Source organism: Lepisma saccharinum, chromosome 1, assembly GCF_977018435.1.
Source record: "Lepisma saccharinum chromosome 1, izLepSacc3.1, whole genome shotgun sequence".
NCBI lineage: Eukaryota > Metazoa > Arthropoda > Insecta > Zygentoma > Lepismatidae > Lepisma > Lepisma saccharinum.
In genome coordinates this window covers 58,022,383-58,038,294 of record NC_139229.1, presented here as the reverse complement: position 1 = coordinate 58,038,294, position 15,912 = coordinate 58,022,383, and the positions used below count along the sequence as shown (strand labels likewise).

The 15,912-nt window shown below is 41.7% G+C and overlaps 1 protein-coding gene across 1 annotated transcript; it reads right to left on the bottom strand.

Annotated features, from left to right (window-relative positions):
• Nucleotides 1-4,085: 4,085 nt before the first annotated feature.
• LOC145982334 (protein GVQW3-like) lies at nucleotides 4,086-15,575 on the bottom strand. The gene is made up of 2 exons (XM_083115910.1): nucleotides 15,465-15,575; nucleotides 4,086-4,625 (listed from the first exon to the last, which is right to left on the bottom strand). Exons 1-2 carry the CDS (start codon nucleotides 15,573-15,575, stop codon nucleotides 4,086-4,088), a joined length of 651 nt encoding a protein of 216 aa, XP_082972036.1.
• Between the last annotated feature and the right edge of the window lie 337 nt (nucleotides 15,576-15,912).

Genomic DNA, 15,912 nt, shown 5'->3' with positions numbered 1-15,912 from the left:
TTAAAGAACGAAGGATGAATATATCGATCAAGGAGGCGCTTTGAGGAACCTTGATGTTCTCGTTATGGAGGTAGTCGAAGTTTGGTAGTGGCACTTCATAAACCCGCCTCACCTCGTCAACAGCGAACGACCTGTGAAGTAACTTCGGCGTCCTTTCGGTTGCCGTAACGCTCGGCAGGGATATCAAATGAGACGTTTAACGGGGGAGTTGCAAAACGGAGAAGAGAGGCTGGGATGATCCAGGAAGAGTGTTAAACCAAAGAAGCTGAGCTGCATTGAACCGATAGAGGGTACATGTATGCCATACTGAACGCTTCCAAGATTGTCATTTACCTTGGAGATTCTTCTACATCTGCGGTAGTTAGCACAGTGTGCTACGGCACCAAGGGTACCGGGTTCGAATCTTGCCATGGCCATCATCCCTTCATCAAAATTACCATATCATCACTCATCCCGAACCGTAGTGTGTCTCAAACTCATTACTCCTCATCTTTGAGATTAGCCAAAAGTGTTAGAAAAGTGAAGTAATATAAACTAAATCAACCATTGAAGGGAAATTTCGCTTCAAAGTGACGTGGTGTGCCTCGTGGTATGCCACTTAAATCTTACCTTTTGACATAAATGCAATCTTTCGTATTGGTTTGATCGGCTTACTTATTAGATTGATTGCTTTATTTTACTTAACTTTTCTGCCACTTTTGGCCAATCGCGACGATGAGGATGAGTAATGATATGATGAAAGAGATGAGGGGACGCTCACAAAGAACGCCTATGCCTAGGCAGGGATTCGAACCCGGGTCCCCTGGCGTCGTAGCGCGCTGTGATAAATATTCCGCCATGTAGTTAGGCTCCTTTCGCATTGTAACGGCATGCCTTAATATAACTAAATTGTATGTCAAGGTAGGTTGACCACGTGGCAGACCACGTATGGCTAATCGCTTTGACGTGACAAGTTCTTACCCAGTTAGACCGTTTCTTCAGTTAGTGAGTATTAATTACCTAAAATAGTGTGAAAAATAACGTAAGAAGATGAACATAAAATAATAACGAATTTAGCTGAGTTATACATAGATTAAATTAACATCAATACGAATACAAATAATAATTCGGGTAAGAAAATGGTTAGAATTTAAAATTTTTAAGCTCTAAGTTTATTTTTGAAGTGGTATTAAAAATTTTCTGTGCTGGCAATTTTGCATAGAAATGGATTGCAAAGCGCATGCCCCAGTGACGTCGCCAGTAATTTATTTTTTTCAAAATTATTCTTAGTTAATGCCGATTTTCCACCCCTATTGAGAATGAGTAGTGATTTAGGTGAAATTGACGAAAGAACTCTGATAATTCGAAATTGCACATTTTCTATTCGAGTTGAGAATTAGACTTCGCTAATTATTATCAAGGTAAATGCATTCAATGAACGAACGCCCGAGACACTTTTTTTGTCTTGTAAATCTGATTGACGTTCCAAAAGTTAAAAAGATACTTGTTTCTTTGAACACCTTGATCGGAGAGACAAAAACTAGATACTCATATTCAGGAAGTGACAAAATAATTGTTATTACAACGTTAACTATGATTATGCTTATTTGTCACACTCTTCTTAATTCAGTTGAATGTATTTGTATTATATACGCCCTCCTATAATGTACAGCAATTTTTGTTCTGAAAGAACACCGTTGATGTTCACCCTTTATTCACCTGACTTGGCCATCTGTGCCTATTCATGTTGTCTACAATGAAAACGAAGAAAAGCAAGCTCAGTAGAGAAAGAAGAAGAAATTCAGGAAGAGACGATAATCTTGTTAACAGCATCCCATACAGCACAAATCTCCCAGGGATATCCATTGGTTACCCACAATGTCAAGATCAGATCCATGGATATTGTGGATATCCATTGAATGTCCATTTGATATCCATTTCTGGATATCCAATTCTAGATATCCATTCGACGTCTTAGGATATCCAGTTCTGGACATCTAAAACTCGATAAATTCTTGACATTTAATACACAGCCTAAACGTGTGTAGAACTGATTTGTAAGAAACATTGTCCAGTTCCGAATATCCAATACGTCGCCAGATCTCTTCCAAAACTGAATATCCAAAACACATCCAATTCTGAATATCCAAAACATATCCAGATCTTGTCCAAAACTGGATATTCAAAATACATACAATTCTGGATATCTAATACATGTCTAGAACTGATCCAGAACTTGTTATCCAATAATGAACACAAATGTTATATGTTTCGAATATTAGAAAATGGTAGGGGTGTGCGGGATCCCGAAAAGTCTGAACCGGGATCGAGGAAAAAAAATTCTCGACGTTTTCTGCATTGTAAATGTCTGGAACTTATCGAAAATTGTTCGTTTTTGTACCAGAAATTCGAAAACAATCACTTAAAGTGAAAATGACGTGTAGAATTCGAGATTTGCAGAGCTTCGGGTAATTGCGAATTTTTCCCGTCCCGACACAAAAAATTCTGTCCCGCACACCCCTAGAAAATTGGCATAGTATTCCCGTTGTGTATACTTTATACTTTTTATACTTTATCTTGCAATTGAAACAATAATTGCATTGAAGCATTTGTGTTTCTAAACTTATTTACTTGTTATATTTAGTGATTTAATATTTTTCTTCTTAGAATCAGAAAATTTCAATTTAGTCTTACTAAACGCTACAATACAATCGAGACTAAAATCGAGTAAATCCTACTTAGCTCAACCGGGAAAACCCGTTCCTTATAGACTATATATATTTAGCATAGACAGTAGGTATACACATTATATTCAGTTCGTGTGTTTTACGCCTGAGGCCTGAGTGAATCAGAAGCTTGTGACTGTTTTTCCTTGTTGGTGAGCGTTTTGTTATTTGCTACTATCAGCGATTGAAACTTTTTTAAATCTTAGAATCAGAAACGCTACAATACACTGCATACAAGAATCGGGCCAATGCTCGCTTATAGCATCACAAATCTCCAAGGAATATACCCAGATAGCACACAAGCTTGCGGAAAGCTTACGATAGCAAGCTTGATATGGCAAGCTGGACGCAAGCTTGAAGTAATTATGTGGTACTTAGCGTGGGTGGGTACTTTTTTAAAAATATAACAATAGACACACACATTTAATATAACAATAGAAATACTCATTAGACATAAACAATAATGACAAAATTAAATAAAAACCGAAATGCAGTTATGAAGTGAAATGTAGATACATTATGATGTTGATGTTACTTGCAGTCGCTAGATGGCACTCGCAAAATTTATAAAATAAACTTAAGTTTTCGTAACAGAAATAATGGTATATTTGATTATAGATATAATGAAAAATTGTGTTTTAATACCCTTCGAAAGATGCGTGAATATTAAGCTATAAGGATTAGAAAAAATGTAATGCAGTGAATAAAAGTGAATCTCCCATGACCAACCCTTCTGTTTTATGACTATACGAGGTGTGGCAATTAAATAACGAGACTGGTGTCATAACTGTGATGTATTGCAAGAAAGTTACAATTGACTGGTATCCCCTTCAATATACTCCCCTCCCCTATCAATACACCCCGGCATACGTGTCTTCCATTGTTCAAAGCAATGCTGTAGGTCATCAGATGTCACACTGTTCAACAACTCTGCCGTTTTTCGTTTCACCTCTTCCACGGAGTGAAAATGTGTTCCCTTCAATGAACTTTTCACTTTTTGGAAGATATAAAAGTCACAGGGGCCAGGTCTGGGGAATACGGAGGATGGTCGAGCACAGGAATGCGGTTGGCGGCTAAAAACTGCTTCACAGAAAGGGCATTATGGACAGGCGCATTGTCCTGGTGGAGGATCCATGCATCGTTCTTCCACAAATCCGGTCTCTTCTTCCTCATTCTTTCCCTCAGTTTGCTTAGGACTTCTTTGTAGTAGGTCTGATTCACCGTTGGACACTGAGGTACCCATTCAGTCATGATGATACCCCTGATATCGAAAAAAACGATGAGCATTGCCTTCAGTTTCGACTTGCTCATTCGTGCTTTTTTCATTCTTGGCGATGTGGGAGTGTTCCAGTGCATGGATTGACGCTTGGTCTCGGGATCTTATTGGAAAATCCATGTTTCATCACATGTGATGACACGTGTTAGCAATTCTGGGTCTGCTTTGAGTCGTTCCATGATGTCACAGCAAATGGTCTTTAGATTGTCTTTTTGGTCCTGAGAGAGGTTTTTCGGAACAATTTTTGCACACATTTTTATCATGTTTAAATTCTTATGCAAAATTTGTGTTACTGTCTCTTTGTTAATGTTCATCATGTCTGCGAGCATCCGAATGCTCAGACGTCTGTCTTTCCGCACAAGTTCATGAATTTTTTGAACATTGTCGTTCTTTCTTGAACTCACAGGGCGGCCGGGACGTTCATCATCTTCAACCTCCTCCCTCCCTTCTGAAAATCGTTTGTGCAGTTCGACCACTCGCGCATGTGACCTAGCATTATCACCATACACCTCTTTTAACATTGCACAACATTCCGTCGGTGTTTTTTTTAATTTCACCAGAAATTTGATGTTAATGCGCTGCTCAACTTTATTGTCCACCATGATTCCGGCACTACTACAGAACACTGTCCTCTTCAAGCAAGCCTGCAAAGAAAAGAAAAGCTTTCAGAATCATGAAACAAACAGTGGGTGCGCATGAAGGTTCAATATCAACAACACATCAATAGCTACCTCCCCCAACTATCCTACGCGACAGGAGGTGCGCAGTCTCGTTATTTAATTGCCGCACCTCGTATAATCAGGAGCTATGTGTGCTGGACACATCAAGGTATAGGTAATTGTAAGTCGGTCTCTCTTGTGTCACGCATCGTGGGCCAATTATTCCAGGTGGAAGCCGTAAGTCTGGAACGGACAAACGGTACCAATTGTGCCTATACGGTGGTTAGGTGATTGCGAGGAACATTTTTGGTTGAACACGTTGAGTGGAGCAGACATACGACTTGCACTATTTTTTGAAACTGTTTTCCCTTACTACCTTCATCCTTCCTCTTATTTTGTCTTGGGCTCTACAATTAGTTTGGAATTTGGATTCGCTTCTTTGGATTGAGTTGTCAGTTGGTTTGAGTTTGTGCCTCTTTTCCCATAGGATTTGCGTTTGTTCTATTGGATCATATAAACAACTCACGGTTGTGGTCTTCTGATATGCATCATGGTCTTCCTGCAACGCTGCTACGACAGCGAGAAGGGGTGAAAACCTTCACCGGAGGTACTAAACGGACGGACGGTCCAAACTCCGAGACGATGCTCGATTCACGAAGTACCAATGATCCAATGCAAACGTCCAGCTATTCCACAAAACACCGACGTCGCAATTCCTATGAAGGATTACCTCTACCTCAACGTCAACGATCTAGATCACCAATTAAACGAGATACAGGAAATACAGCTCATGCAACCCAACTAAAATCCAGACAACAGGATAACAGCTTATACAACTTCCTGCTCACCAATTACGACACCAAATTCAATACAGCAAAACATGTGTTCCAACAAACATCTAAGTATGTACCAAGGGCACAAATTGCACAAATACTGTTCACCCGTAATGGCATCATATTGAAATCACCAGATCCAGACTTTGCAAAACTAATTAGAAACAAAGCTTTTTTTGAAATCTATGGAGCCAAAGCAAACATCCAAACACTAAATGCTTCCATTCAAAAACAACCACCACCACCACATAAATCCCCACTACTATCAGTTGTCATCAGGGGTGTAGAACCTAGTCTAACAGACGAAGAGATTTTTGAGGAACTGGAATGCGAAGGTGTACTAATCCGCAAATGTATCCGTATTCGCAATAACAACGGACCCACATACATGGTGCGGGTCCTAACAGACTCACAAAATGCTGTAGACACCCTACTACACAGTGGAGCATACATATACAGACGCAGGTACAAAGTTGAACCATCCCGTTCTCAACAACCTCTTCCATTGCGGTGCGAAAAATGCCAACAGTATAACAAGCACACTACTGCTGCATGTCCAAACCGAGATAAATGCGGATACTGTTCAGGACCCCATTCAACCAGAGAATGTCAAAACCAAGCTGTTGCACCAAAATGTGTCACATGTACGGAAAACCATCCTACATACAGTTACAAATGCAAAGCCAAGCCAGATGCAATACCTGAACACCCTGATCTAACAGTTCCCCTGCGCACCAATGACACTGCTACAGAACCTGACAATTCACTACGACATCCAGTAACAGTGGAAGATCTAATACGTTTCTTCACCCTGACTCTCCAAAATGTGCACCCATTTTTAAGAACGCACATATTAACCCAAGTAACAGCATCTGCAAAAACAATTTTCAACTTGCAACTCCATGCAACATACTCTGGTCCTCATGTGCATTTCCACATATCCCACTTGGAAACTGCGGTTTAAGGTTTTGAATAAGGCAGTACGGAATATGTATAATTTTCTATTTTTAAATATCCGATCCGTTTCTAAACGAAAAGCTTTATTGCAACGCCTTCTTTTGGAAGAATCTGTTCACTGCTTTGCGCTAAACGAAACCTATCTTGCTCCAAAAATGATCTGTAATATTCCACCATACAACATCTTACGCCACGATGGTCCGCCGGGCTTAAGAGTAAACGGTGGCACAGCAATTGGAGTAGATAGAAAATTACCATATCGAAAAGTTACCTTCCCACCAAACTTCCACTTGCCAGAACATACTGCTAGTACCATCTATTTTCCATCCCGGGTCGTTACTTTTGCTACCATCTATGTAAGACCAGGGGAGACTATTCCATACCAATTCTTTCAACATATCCAAACCCTTAGCAAACATTATATCATAGCAGCGGACATCAATTATCATAGTCGTAGCATGCAAGACAAAACAAACTTTTTACAATTTCTGGACCAAAACACTACAGCAGAATTCCATGTACTGCCCAGAGCCACACGTCCCATAAGTAACACTACACCTGACGTTGTTATAACATCAACATCTCCAAGTGCCTGCTTGAACATATCTGTGCTGGATTCCATCGGCAGTGACCATGACCCAGTGAAAATTACCTTAAATCTTGGAAACCGCAACACGAGCAGTACAATACAACCTCGAAAAATCTGGTGTTACAACAAAGCGAACTGGGAGGCATATAGTGAAAAGCTACAGAATGCTTTCTCTCACCCGCATCCACCACCAAACAATTCAGAGGAACTCGATACGGCGGTGGAACATCTGCTCAGATTACCAGTGCGGCAACCACTAACATACCTACGACCACTCTGAATAGTTACAAACCAAAGCTACCTCCGCAATATCTTCACCTAATCACAGCATCACGACGAGCATACAGGGACTACCTCCAGACCAGAAATCCTGAATCCCTTAACTTACACCGTCAATGGCTGCGTACAGTACAAAACTATGTAAAAGCTTATAAACAACGTCGATGGATTGAAACGTGCAACCAATTGAGTGATGAAAGCCATCCCACCAAATACTGGAAACGTTTCAAGGTGCTCACTGGACAATGCAGTAGTACTCCTTATCCAATAACAATCAAGGACGCAGCCCTAAACACCGACACTGAAAAAGCTTATGCCTTCGCAAATGTCTTGCAAGACACTTTCACTCCAACACCACAACTAGCTCCAAATCTCCGCCTCCAGACCAAAATTGACAGAGTCACCAACCCCAATAACAGGCAACTGCAACCCAGTAATACGCACACTATTGATCCTACAAATGCTCTAACTGTTACTATCACAACAGATGATATTATCAATACTGTGCGTAGGAAGAGAAACACTGCTCCCGGATTGGACAATATCACATACATATTGATTAAACAGGCCCCGCTTGCATTGCTGTCCTTTCTGGCCATTATCTACAATTTTATCCTCCGCACAGGACACTACCCGACAGACTGGAAGATTTCAAAGGTTCTAATGTTCCCAAAGCCAAACAAAGATAGTACCAACCCAACAAACTATCGACCTATTCAGCTCACATCAACATTTAGCAAAATATTCGAACGCATCATTGTTCGACGCATACACATGCACTTACAAGCACACAGTTTACTTCCGTCGCACCAAGCAGGCTTTAGACCTCAACACAGTGTCCTTGACAATTTACTAAAACTAACGACTCGCATCACAAATCACTTCAACACATCCAAACCATCCTGTCTAGTACTATTCGACCTGGAGAAAGCTGTTATGAGTTGGTGTTTTAAGTCCACTTTATGCACAGTAAGGCTAATCGGGACTGGACCTACAGTTTAAAGTGGGATCCGAACCACTTGTGCCTCCACCGGGTATCGAACCCGGGACCCCTTGATTACAAGGCACTGACGCTACCACTGCGCCATGGGGGAGGCCCATCCGACCTGGAGAAAGCATTTGACAAAGTATGGCATACTGGGCTCATCTACAAGCTCCATAAATTCCACCTACCGCTTTCCTATGTCAGATTAGTACACAGCTTCCTAACAAATAGGGTCGCTTATGTCACTGTAAATGGAGCAATGTCATACCCCATTTTCCCTTACTCTGGCGTTCCACAGGGTGCTGCTTTATCACCATTACTCTACATACTATACGTTGCCGATATGCCAAAACCCCCACAAGTTTCAATCTACCAATTTGCTGACGACACCGCATTTCTCGCCTGTTGTTCAACCATCCAAGCCATAAACAAAACTCTCCAACCAGCTATAAACTCCTTCCAAAGATGGTGTGACACATGGCGTCTCACAATTAATGCTCTCAAAACACAAGCATTGGTGTTTCTACAGACAGGCTGTCGCTCGAAGATCCAAAGGAACCCAACATTATTAAACATCAAAATACGGGGAACTCCAATTCTGCCTGCCACCACTGCAAAATATCTGGGAGTCATATTTGACTCCAAGCTAACCTGGAAACCTCAATTGCTCAACATCGTCCAAAAAGCTACAAATCGTCTGAGCTTGCTCAAACGGCTAATTGGAACATCCTGGGGACTCAACTCCCAGGTTGTACTACATACCTACAAGGCTTTCCTTCGACCAGCAATTATTTACGGCCACACTGCATGGATATCAGCCCCAGACTCATTCTATCACAAACTACAAGTTATGGAAAGACATGCTCTTCGTTTGGCCTTCAGAGTAGTCCTACCAAGTCCTACACGACTACTGTACGAGCGAATAACCTTCCCGGAAATCACAACCCACATCGAAGCCATCCGTCACAAATATATAACTGGTCGAATGAACTCGCACCATCCACAACTTCTCAGCACAATGTACGAAGATGCTCTACACGACTGCCTTCCCACTTACCACTGCACACCATTACAGCATCTCTTAACCATGTATACCTTCCTGATAGATCCACAGCATCCTGATTATCAGCTGTATATAATCCATCATCCTCCGGAACTACGGCACGTGATATATCCAACACATGCCGCACCATAGCAAATTATTACTTTCCTAACAAGTTATTTTCCCACTACTGAATAAATAACATCTAAGTGAACTACCCCCCGAATAAGTAAATTTGTACCACTTCAATACTGAAAACACACTTAGACCATCACCTTGCAAGGGAAAACATTTATGAAAACAATTCACTTACCAAAGAGAAGGTGTAGCCTTCTAAATGGAAAACGAGGACAAAAAAAAAAAAAAAAGTGCTGGACAACACGTCAGTGCGTCGAGAGAAAACCCCCTTGGAACATTTGCTGTGACTGTAATTTCAGTACGTTTGGAACGGACGACTGGAGGTAATTGCAGTCTACACAGTGGTTTGGTGTTCCCGAGGTACTTTGTTGAACGCCTTGCTGCGAAGGGATATCTAGCTCGAACGACACTTTTCAGGTGGCCGCAACTAGGTTGTAGCCCCAAACATTCACCGTTGGAGCTCTGGTCACAGTACCAGTCCTTTCTTTCTTTCGTTGGCTCTGGTTTCTGTCCTCGTTTCTCATTGGCTGTTTGGTTCTAAAATCTTGTTCGGTAAGTGTCTGTTCCGAGACTTGGACTCTGACTCTCTCCATCACGTGCAAAGTGCAGCTTCCACACTCACTCGCCGATTGCAAAGTAGTGCAAGGGAAGCGATGCATAAAGGGCTCCCCCAACAAGTTGGGGGTACTGTCCCTAGAGATGTCAGAGCCAGAGGCCGGAACAAGCTAGAAAACCCAAATTCCCGAAGCTCTTCCATGGATTCCCGAGATCGATCTAGGTCACCACTTGCCAACAAAAAGCAGAAACTTCCAGAGAGAACAGACTCCAGACAGAACAAGACCGGAGTAAACACACAGACACCAGAGCTGTACAATTTCCTTCTTTCGAACTACGACACCAAATACAAGACGCCAAAACATATCCTAAATCAAATCCTAAAATATGTGCCAAGAGCTTCAGTTAATGAAATAGTCTTCACCAGGAACGGAATACTTATAAAATCTACTGACCCACATTTCTCCACCATTATCAGAGACAAGGCCTCCTACCAAATTTTTGGTACAAATGCCAATATGAAGACACTAACCTCTACACGTCCAAAGCAACCTCCTCCGCCTAAACGAGCACCAATGCTATCAGTGGTGATTCCGGGTGTTCCCCCTGAATACACCGACACAGAAATCGCTGAAGAAATTCAGGCAGAAGGTCACACCATCCACAAGTGCATGAGAATCCGAAATGACAACGGACCAACCTATATGGTTCGAATACTGACAGTAGATAAATATACCGTGGACGAACTTTTGCACAATGGAGCCTATATATATTGTCGAAAGCACAGAGTCGAACCTTCCAGGACGTCAACACCACTGCCAGTGCGTTGTGAACGTTGTCAAACATACAATCAGCACACTACAACCAACTGTCCAAATTCAGCCATCTGTGGATACTGTTCTGGGCCACATTCTACCAACACTTGTACAAACATCCAGAACCCGCCTAAATGCAACACATGCTCTGAAGGACATCCTACTTACAGCTATAAATGCCAAGCCAGACCTAACCCAGTACCAAATCACCCTGAGCTTGTTGTTTCCATCCGAACTATAGATAGCTCAACCAAACCGGCAAATTCACTGTGGAAGATCTGCTACGATTCTTTACTATTACAACTCAAAACATCCAGCCATTCCTACGCACACATATTCTGGACCAAGTCATACTCGCTGCAAAAACACTTTTCAAACTGCAGTTACACACTACGTATACGGGTCCACATGTCCATTTCAATATCAACCCTCTTGAAAACACAAGTACATCCTAAAACAGTTTTCAGACTCTTCATAACAATCATGGGTTATTCTTTTCTCTTCTTAAATATTCGCTCTTTAACAAAACACAAAAGCTTATTTGAGACTGTCTTGCAGGAAAAGAATATATCAGCTTTTGCCTTCAACGAAACATTCCTAACGCCAAAATTCAAACCCAAGATCAGCGGATATAATATGATTCGACATGATGGGCCAACGGAAGCTCAACGTGCAAATGGAGGAACTGCAATTGGCTTTCGAAAATCATATCCGCACAGAGAACACACATTACCACCGCATTTCAACCTGCCGGAATACAGCATAGCAACAATATATCTGAGACACAGAAGCATTACCCTAGCAACCATTTATGTTCGGCCTGGACATCCTATACCATATAACTTTATCAATTACATTGAAAACAGCTACAAGCATTACATAATCATGGCCGACATAAATCTCCATAGTCGACCACAAGCCGAAAAGCGACAATTTCACCAAACTATAGTCAACTGCCAAAACTGCCATTTCCACCAACTTCCGAAACCATCTAGACCAATCAGCAGTACTTCTCCAGATGTTGTACTTACATCGACTTCCCTCCTTACAAATAGCAACGTGGATATACTTCAACCCATTGGTAGCGATCACGCACCTATAATCTTTACAGTTGATGCACCTGCACAAACTCCTCACAAACCCTTTCTCATAACAAGGTACTCCTACGATCAAGCAGACTGGGAAAAATATCGTAATGCAATCGAAAACTCCGTGCAAAACGCAGATACACCAACAAACGATAGGGATCTGGATGATGTAGTCCCATTACTCACTTCTGCCTTAACTGAAGCTGCTAAAAGTACCATCCCACTTCAAACCATCAATCTCTATAAACCAAAATTACCGCCGAACTATCTAAAACTGATTTCAGCCTCCAGGCGTGCCTTCCGAGAGTATGTTGTAACAAGAAATCCTGAAGCGTTACGGCATCATAGACAACTCCTCCGCACGGTACAAAACTATATTATTGCATATAAAAGAAGGAATTGGATAAAAACGTGCAATACACTGGCTGATACATCACATCCATCCAAATACTGGCAGCAATTTAACAAACTCACAGGGAAAAGGTCAAGAACTACATATCCCATTATAGTCGATGGGAAATCCGTAGACGACGACCAAGAGAAAGCAAACGCCTTTGCACACCACTTTCAAGGTATCTTCACACCACAAACTCAACCATTACACAAAACAACCCTATCACGTACAGTACAACGTGTCTCAAACCCACATAACCGAGCTCTCAAACCTAACAATGACCATAGTATGGATGAAAATAAACCTCTAACCTCACCTATAACACCAGAAGACATAGCGTGCGCCATATCTCGGAAAAGAAACACTGCTCCAGGCTTCGACTCGGTAACCTACCGACTCGTCAGAGAGGCTCCAAGAACCTTTCTGCTCATCCTAGCCACCATATATACCCATATACTACGAACAGGCTACTTCCCGACAGAATGGAAAGTTTCCAAAATGCTGCTGTTCGCCAAACCCGGGAAACCTGTTTGCGAAGTATCCTCTTACAGACCAATACAGCTCACATCGACCCTCAGCAAAATCTTTGAAAAAGTACTTGTACGCAGATTGCACCAACACCTTTCATCCAAGAAGCTTCTACCTGCACATCAAGCAGGCTTCCGACCATCCATCAGCCTCAACGACCAACTTCTGAGATTGATAACAACTATGACAAACCACTATAACAAGTCCTTGCCATCGTGTCTTCTTTTATTCGATCTCGAAAAGGCGTTTGACAAAGTATGGCATTCGGGATTAATATATAAACTCCACAAATTCCAACTTCCTCAATGCTACATTCGCCTTATCCATTCGTTCCTGGCAGGCCGCATGGCATACATCTCTCTGAACTCGGCAACATCCTATCCCATCTTCTTGCACACAGGAGTCCCACAGGGGTCTGTTTTGTCACCGCTGTTATATTTAATGTATGTAACAGATATGCCGACCATGGATACCAGCACACACGTATTCCAATTTGCAGATGACACTGCTTTCCTAACTCTTGGGAAAACAGTTCAATCCATTAATAAAACACTCCAAAAGGCCGTAGACTCCTTTATTCGCTGGTGCAACCAATGGAAACTATCAATAAACTCTCCCAAAACTCAGGCAGTAGTTTTCCTACCTCCCCACTGTCGCTCCAAAGTACACCGAAACCCCAAACTCTTGGAGATTAAAATAGAGGGGAGACGCATCTTACCTTCAAATCACGTAACATACCTTGGGGTTACCATAGATGAAAAACTGACCTGGCGCCCACACTTAGAAAGGATAAAGAAGAAGGTAAAGAACCGCCTAAACCTATTATGGAAACTGGTGGGTACATCTTGGGGATTACACCCGACAACAGTCCTAACCACCTACAAAATGTTCTTGCGCCCAGCCATCACTCACGGGCATATTGCTTGGATTGACGCTTCTGCCTCCTTCTACGACCAACTGGAAATCTTTGAACGGCACGCATTTAGATTGGCTTTCCGGATTAAATTACCTTATCCCACAACACTACTGTATGACAGAATTTCCTTCCCGACTATTCTGTATCACGTCGAGAGCCTTCGCCAACGATACATAAACAAAGCCATGATATCCGAAAACCCAGTATTCTGGAATACCATTCATCTTGATATCCGACATGATGCAGCACCTACACATATTTATACGCCATTACAACATCTGCTCACCATGTATTCATGTTATCTAGATGATCTAGACCCACAGAAACACGAATACGATATATATCATCCATCGCAGTTATCATGCCATATTTATCCCACCACTACAGCCTAAGCAGTACCAACAATACTCCGACTCCAAATATCGAAATACATATTTACAATCTTCTCAACCATGCCCAAAAGTAAGATAACACATACGAATCACCAATCTTGATAAGAAAAATATTCTGCAATATAAAAAAGCACTTAGACCATCCACAATGATGAAAGACACATAACTTACAATGAAATCACTTACCGAAGTGAGGGCATAACCCTCTCAACGGGTTAACACTGGCAAAAAAAAAAAAAAAAAAGTGCTGGACAAAAAACACGTACTGAGACTTCGGTTAGTTCATATGAACTTTCCAGCCTGCTCTTTACCAGTGCGTAGTTACAGATCGGTTAGTTCATTGAACTATCCAACTTGACTAGTGCCCTATTTTAAGGGGGAGCAAGAAAATTAACAACAATCATTCGTGGTTGACTGTTGCATGCACACTTTCATATCGAAATAATATCGAGATGAGGTTCATACAATATCCAAAGTACGTACAAAAAAGTCTAAATCAAAGGATAATGTACAGATTACGTATCACTTGATGTCCAAAAGTGATCCGAAAATATCCAAAACATATCCTTTCTGGATACTTTTGGATATCAAGTATGCGGACAAATGGATATCCGGCAGATTTCCAGTGGATGTCAATTGGAAATTCCTGGATATGTATTGAACATTCAGAACTTCCGACATAAATTACCAAAAGATATTCAGTGGATATATTTTGGACATTTGTGTGCTGTGTGGGATGGAGACTTTCAGAAGGCCTTCGATTCAGTGACTTACATTAACTGCCAAGAATCCTTTGGAAGATATGGTGGCTAGTCTGTTACTTTTTGTACCAGTTCCGAAACTTTTTGATAACACCTCGTACGTAGGTAAAGCAACATGAGCGTTGTTGTTGTTTCATTAACACTTGAAACTATAAGGGTCAAAATCAGCACGTGGTCGGTCCTTTCTTTGTCTGGTACTTTGAAATAGAAGTTTCAACCTTCCGTTTCTACAATAGCTAATTGGACACCCTCTCGTTTCGCTGAGGATTCTGGGTGAAGAAAAGTAAAAAAAAGACTGTGGTAATTTTTGCCGGACAAAACAGGGTGTCTTGATTTCCTTCACTGTTTGAGTTAATGAAGTCTGATGCCACGCAGCACTAATTATAGCAACTCTAATGAAGACCTGCGACGTCACCCCTTTCCCCTCCTCGCTCCCCCCAATTCCGTAACCTTTGTCGGGAGAAAAGGCAAGGAGGGGGTGGGGTGCACTCTCCCGTTCTCGAATTCAACCTTGGAGGGCTAATTAGTTTCGTGAAAACACAAACGTCTTACTGAGACAGTTTGCCAGCCCTGGTTGCTCAATTCCTGAGTGGTCTTCGGTCGTTTGTGACCCCGACGATCTTTCCCATTACCTGTGCTTCCATCTCTCGGCTGGGAGCTCATTTATTCCCCGTAGAGGTCAAAACATCTCCGGGAATGTCTACCCGAGGTTACTGGCGTGTCGCTGTAAAGTATGCGGTCAACAAGTTCACTGCTAAAGGTTTATGGTTTTTGAAACTTTTCCTTAAAATAATCTGCTGGACTCAATTAGCACCGCTGTGGAATGTGGGAGTGATATTCTAGTACCCAGAGAACTTCCTCTAAAAAATTGCTTATGTTATGACACACTGGCGATTATGCCATATGGTTAGCCTATAATTCTCGAAAATGGTTAAGAAAGGATGAAACAATATAACACGTGCAACGTAAAGTCCATTTCGAAGCAAGTATTTCAATACTG

Bases quoted from the DNA above. Each gene is read 5' to 3' on its own strand.
- LOC145982334 (XM_083115910.1), bottom strand. From the start codon at position 15,575: ATGAGCTCCCAGCCGAGAGATGGAAGCACAGGTAATGGGAAAGATCGT. The intron at 4,626-15,464 runs GTAAGACGTTTG...TTTTCTTTGCAG, and splicing joins AGGGCTGGCAAACTGTCTCA to GCTTGCTTGAAGAGGACAGT.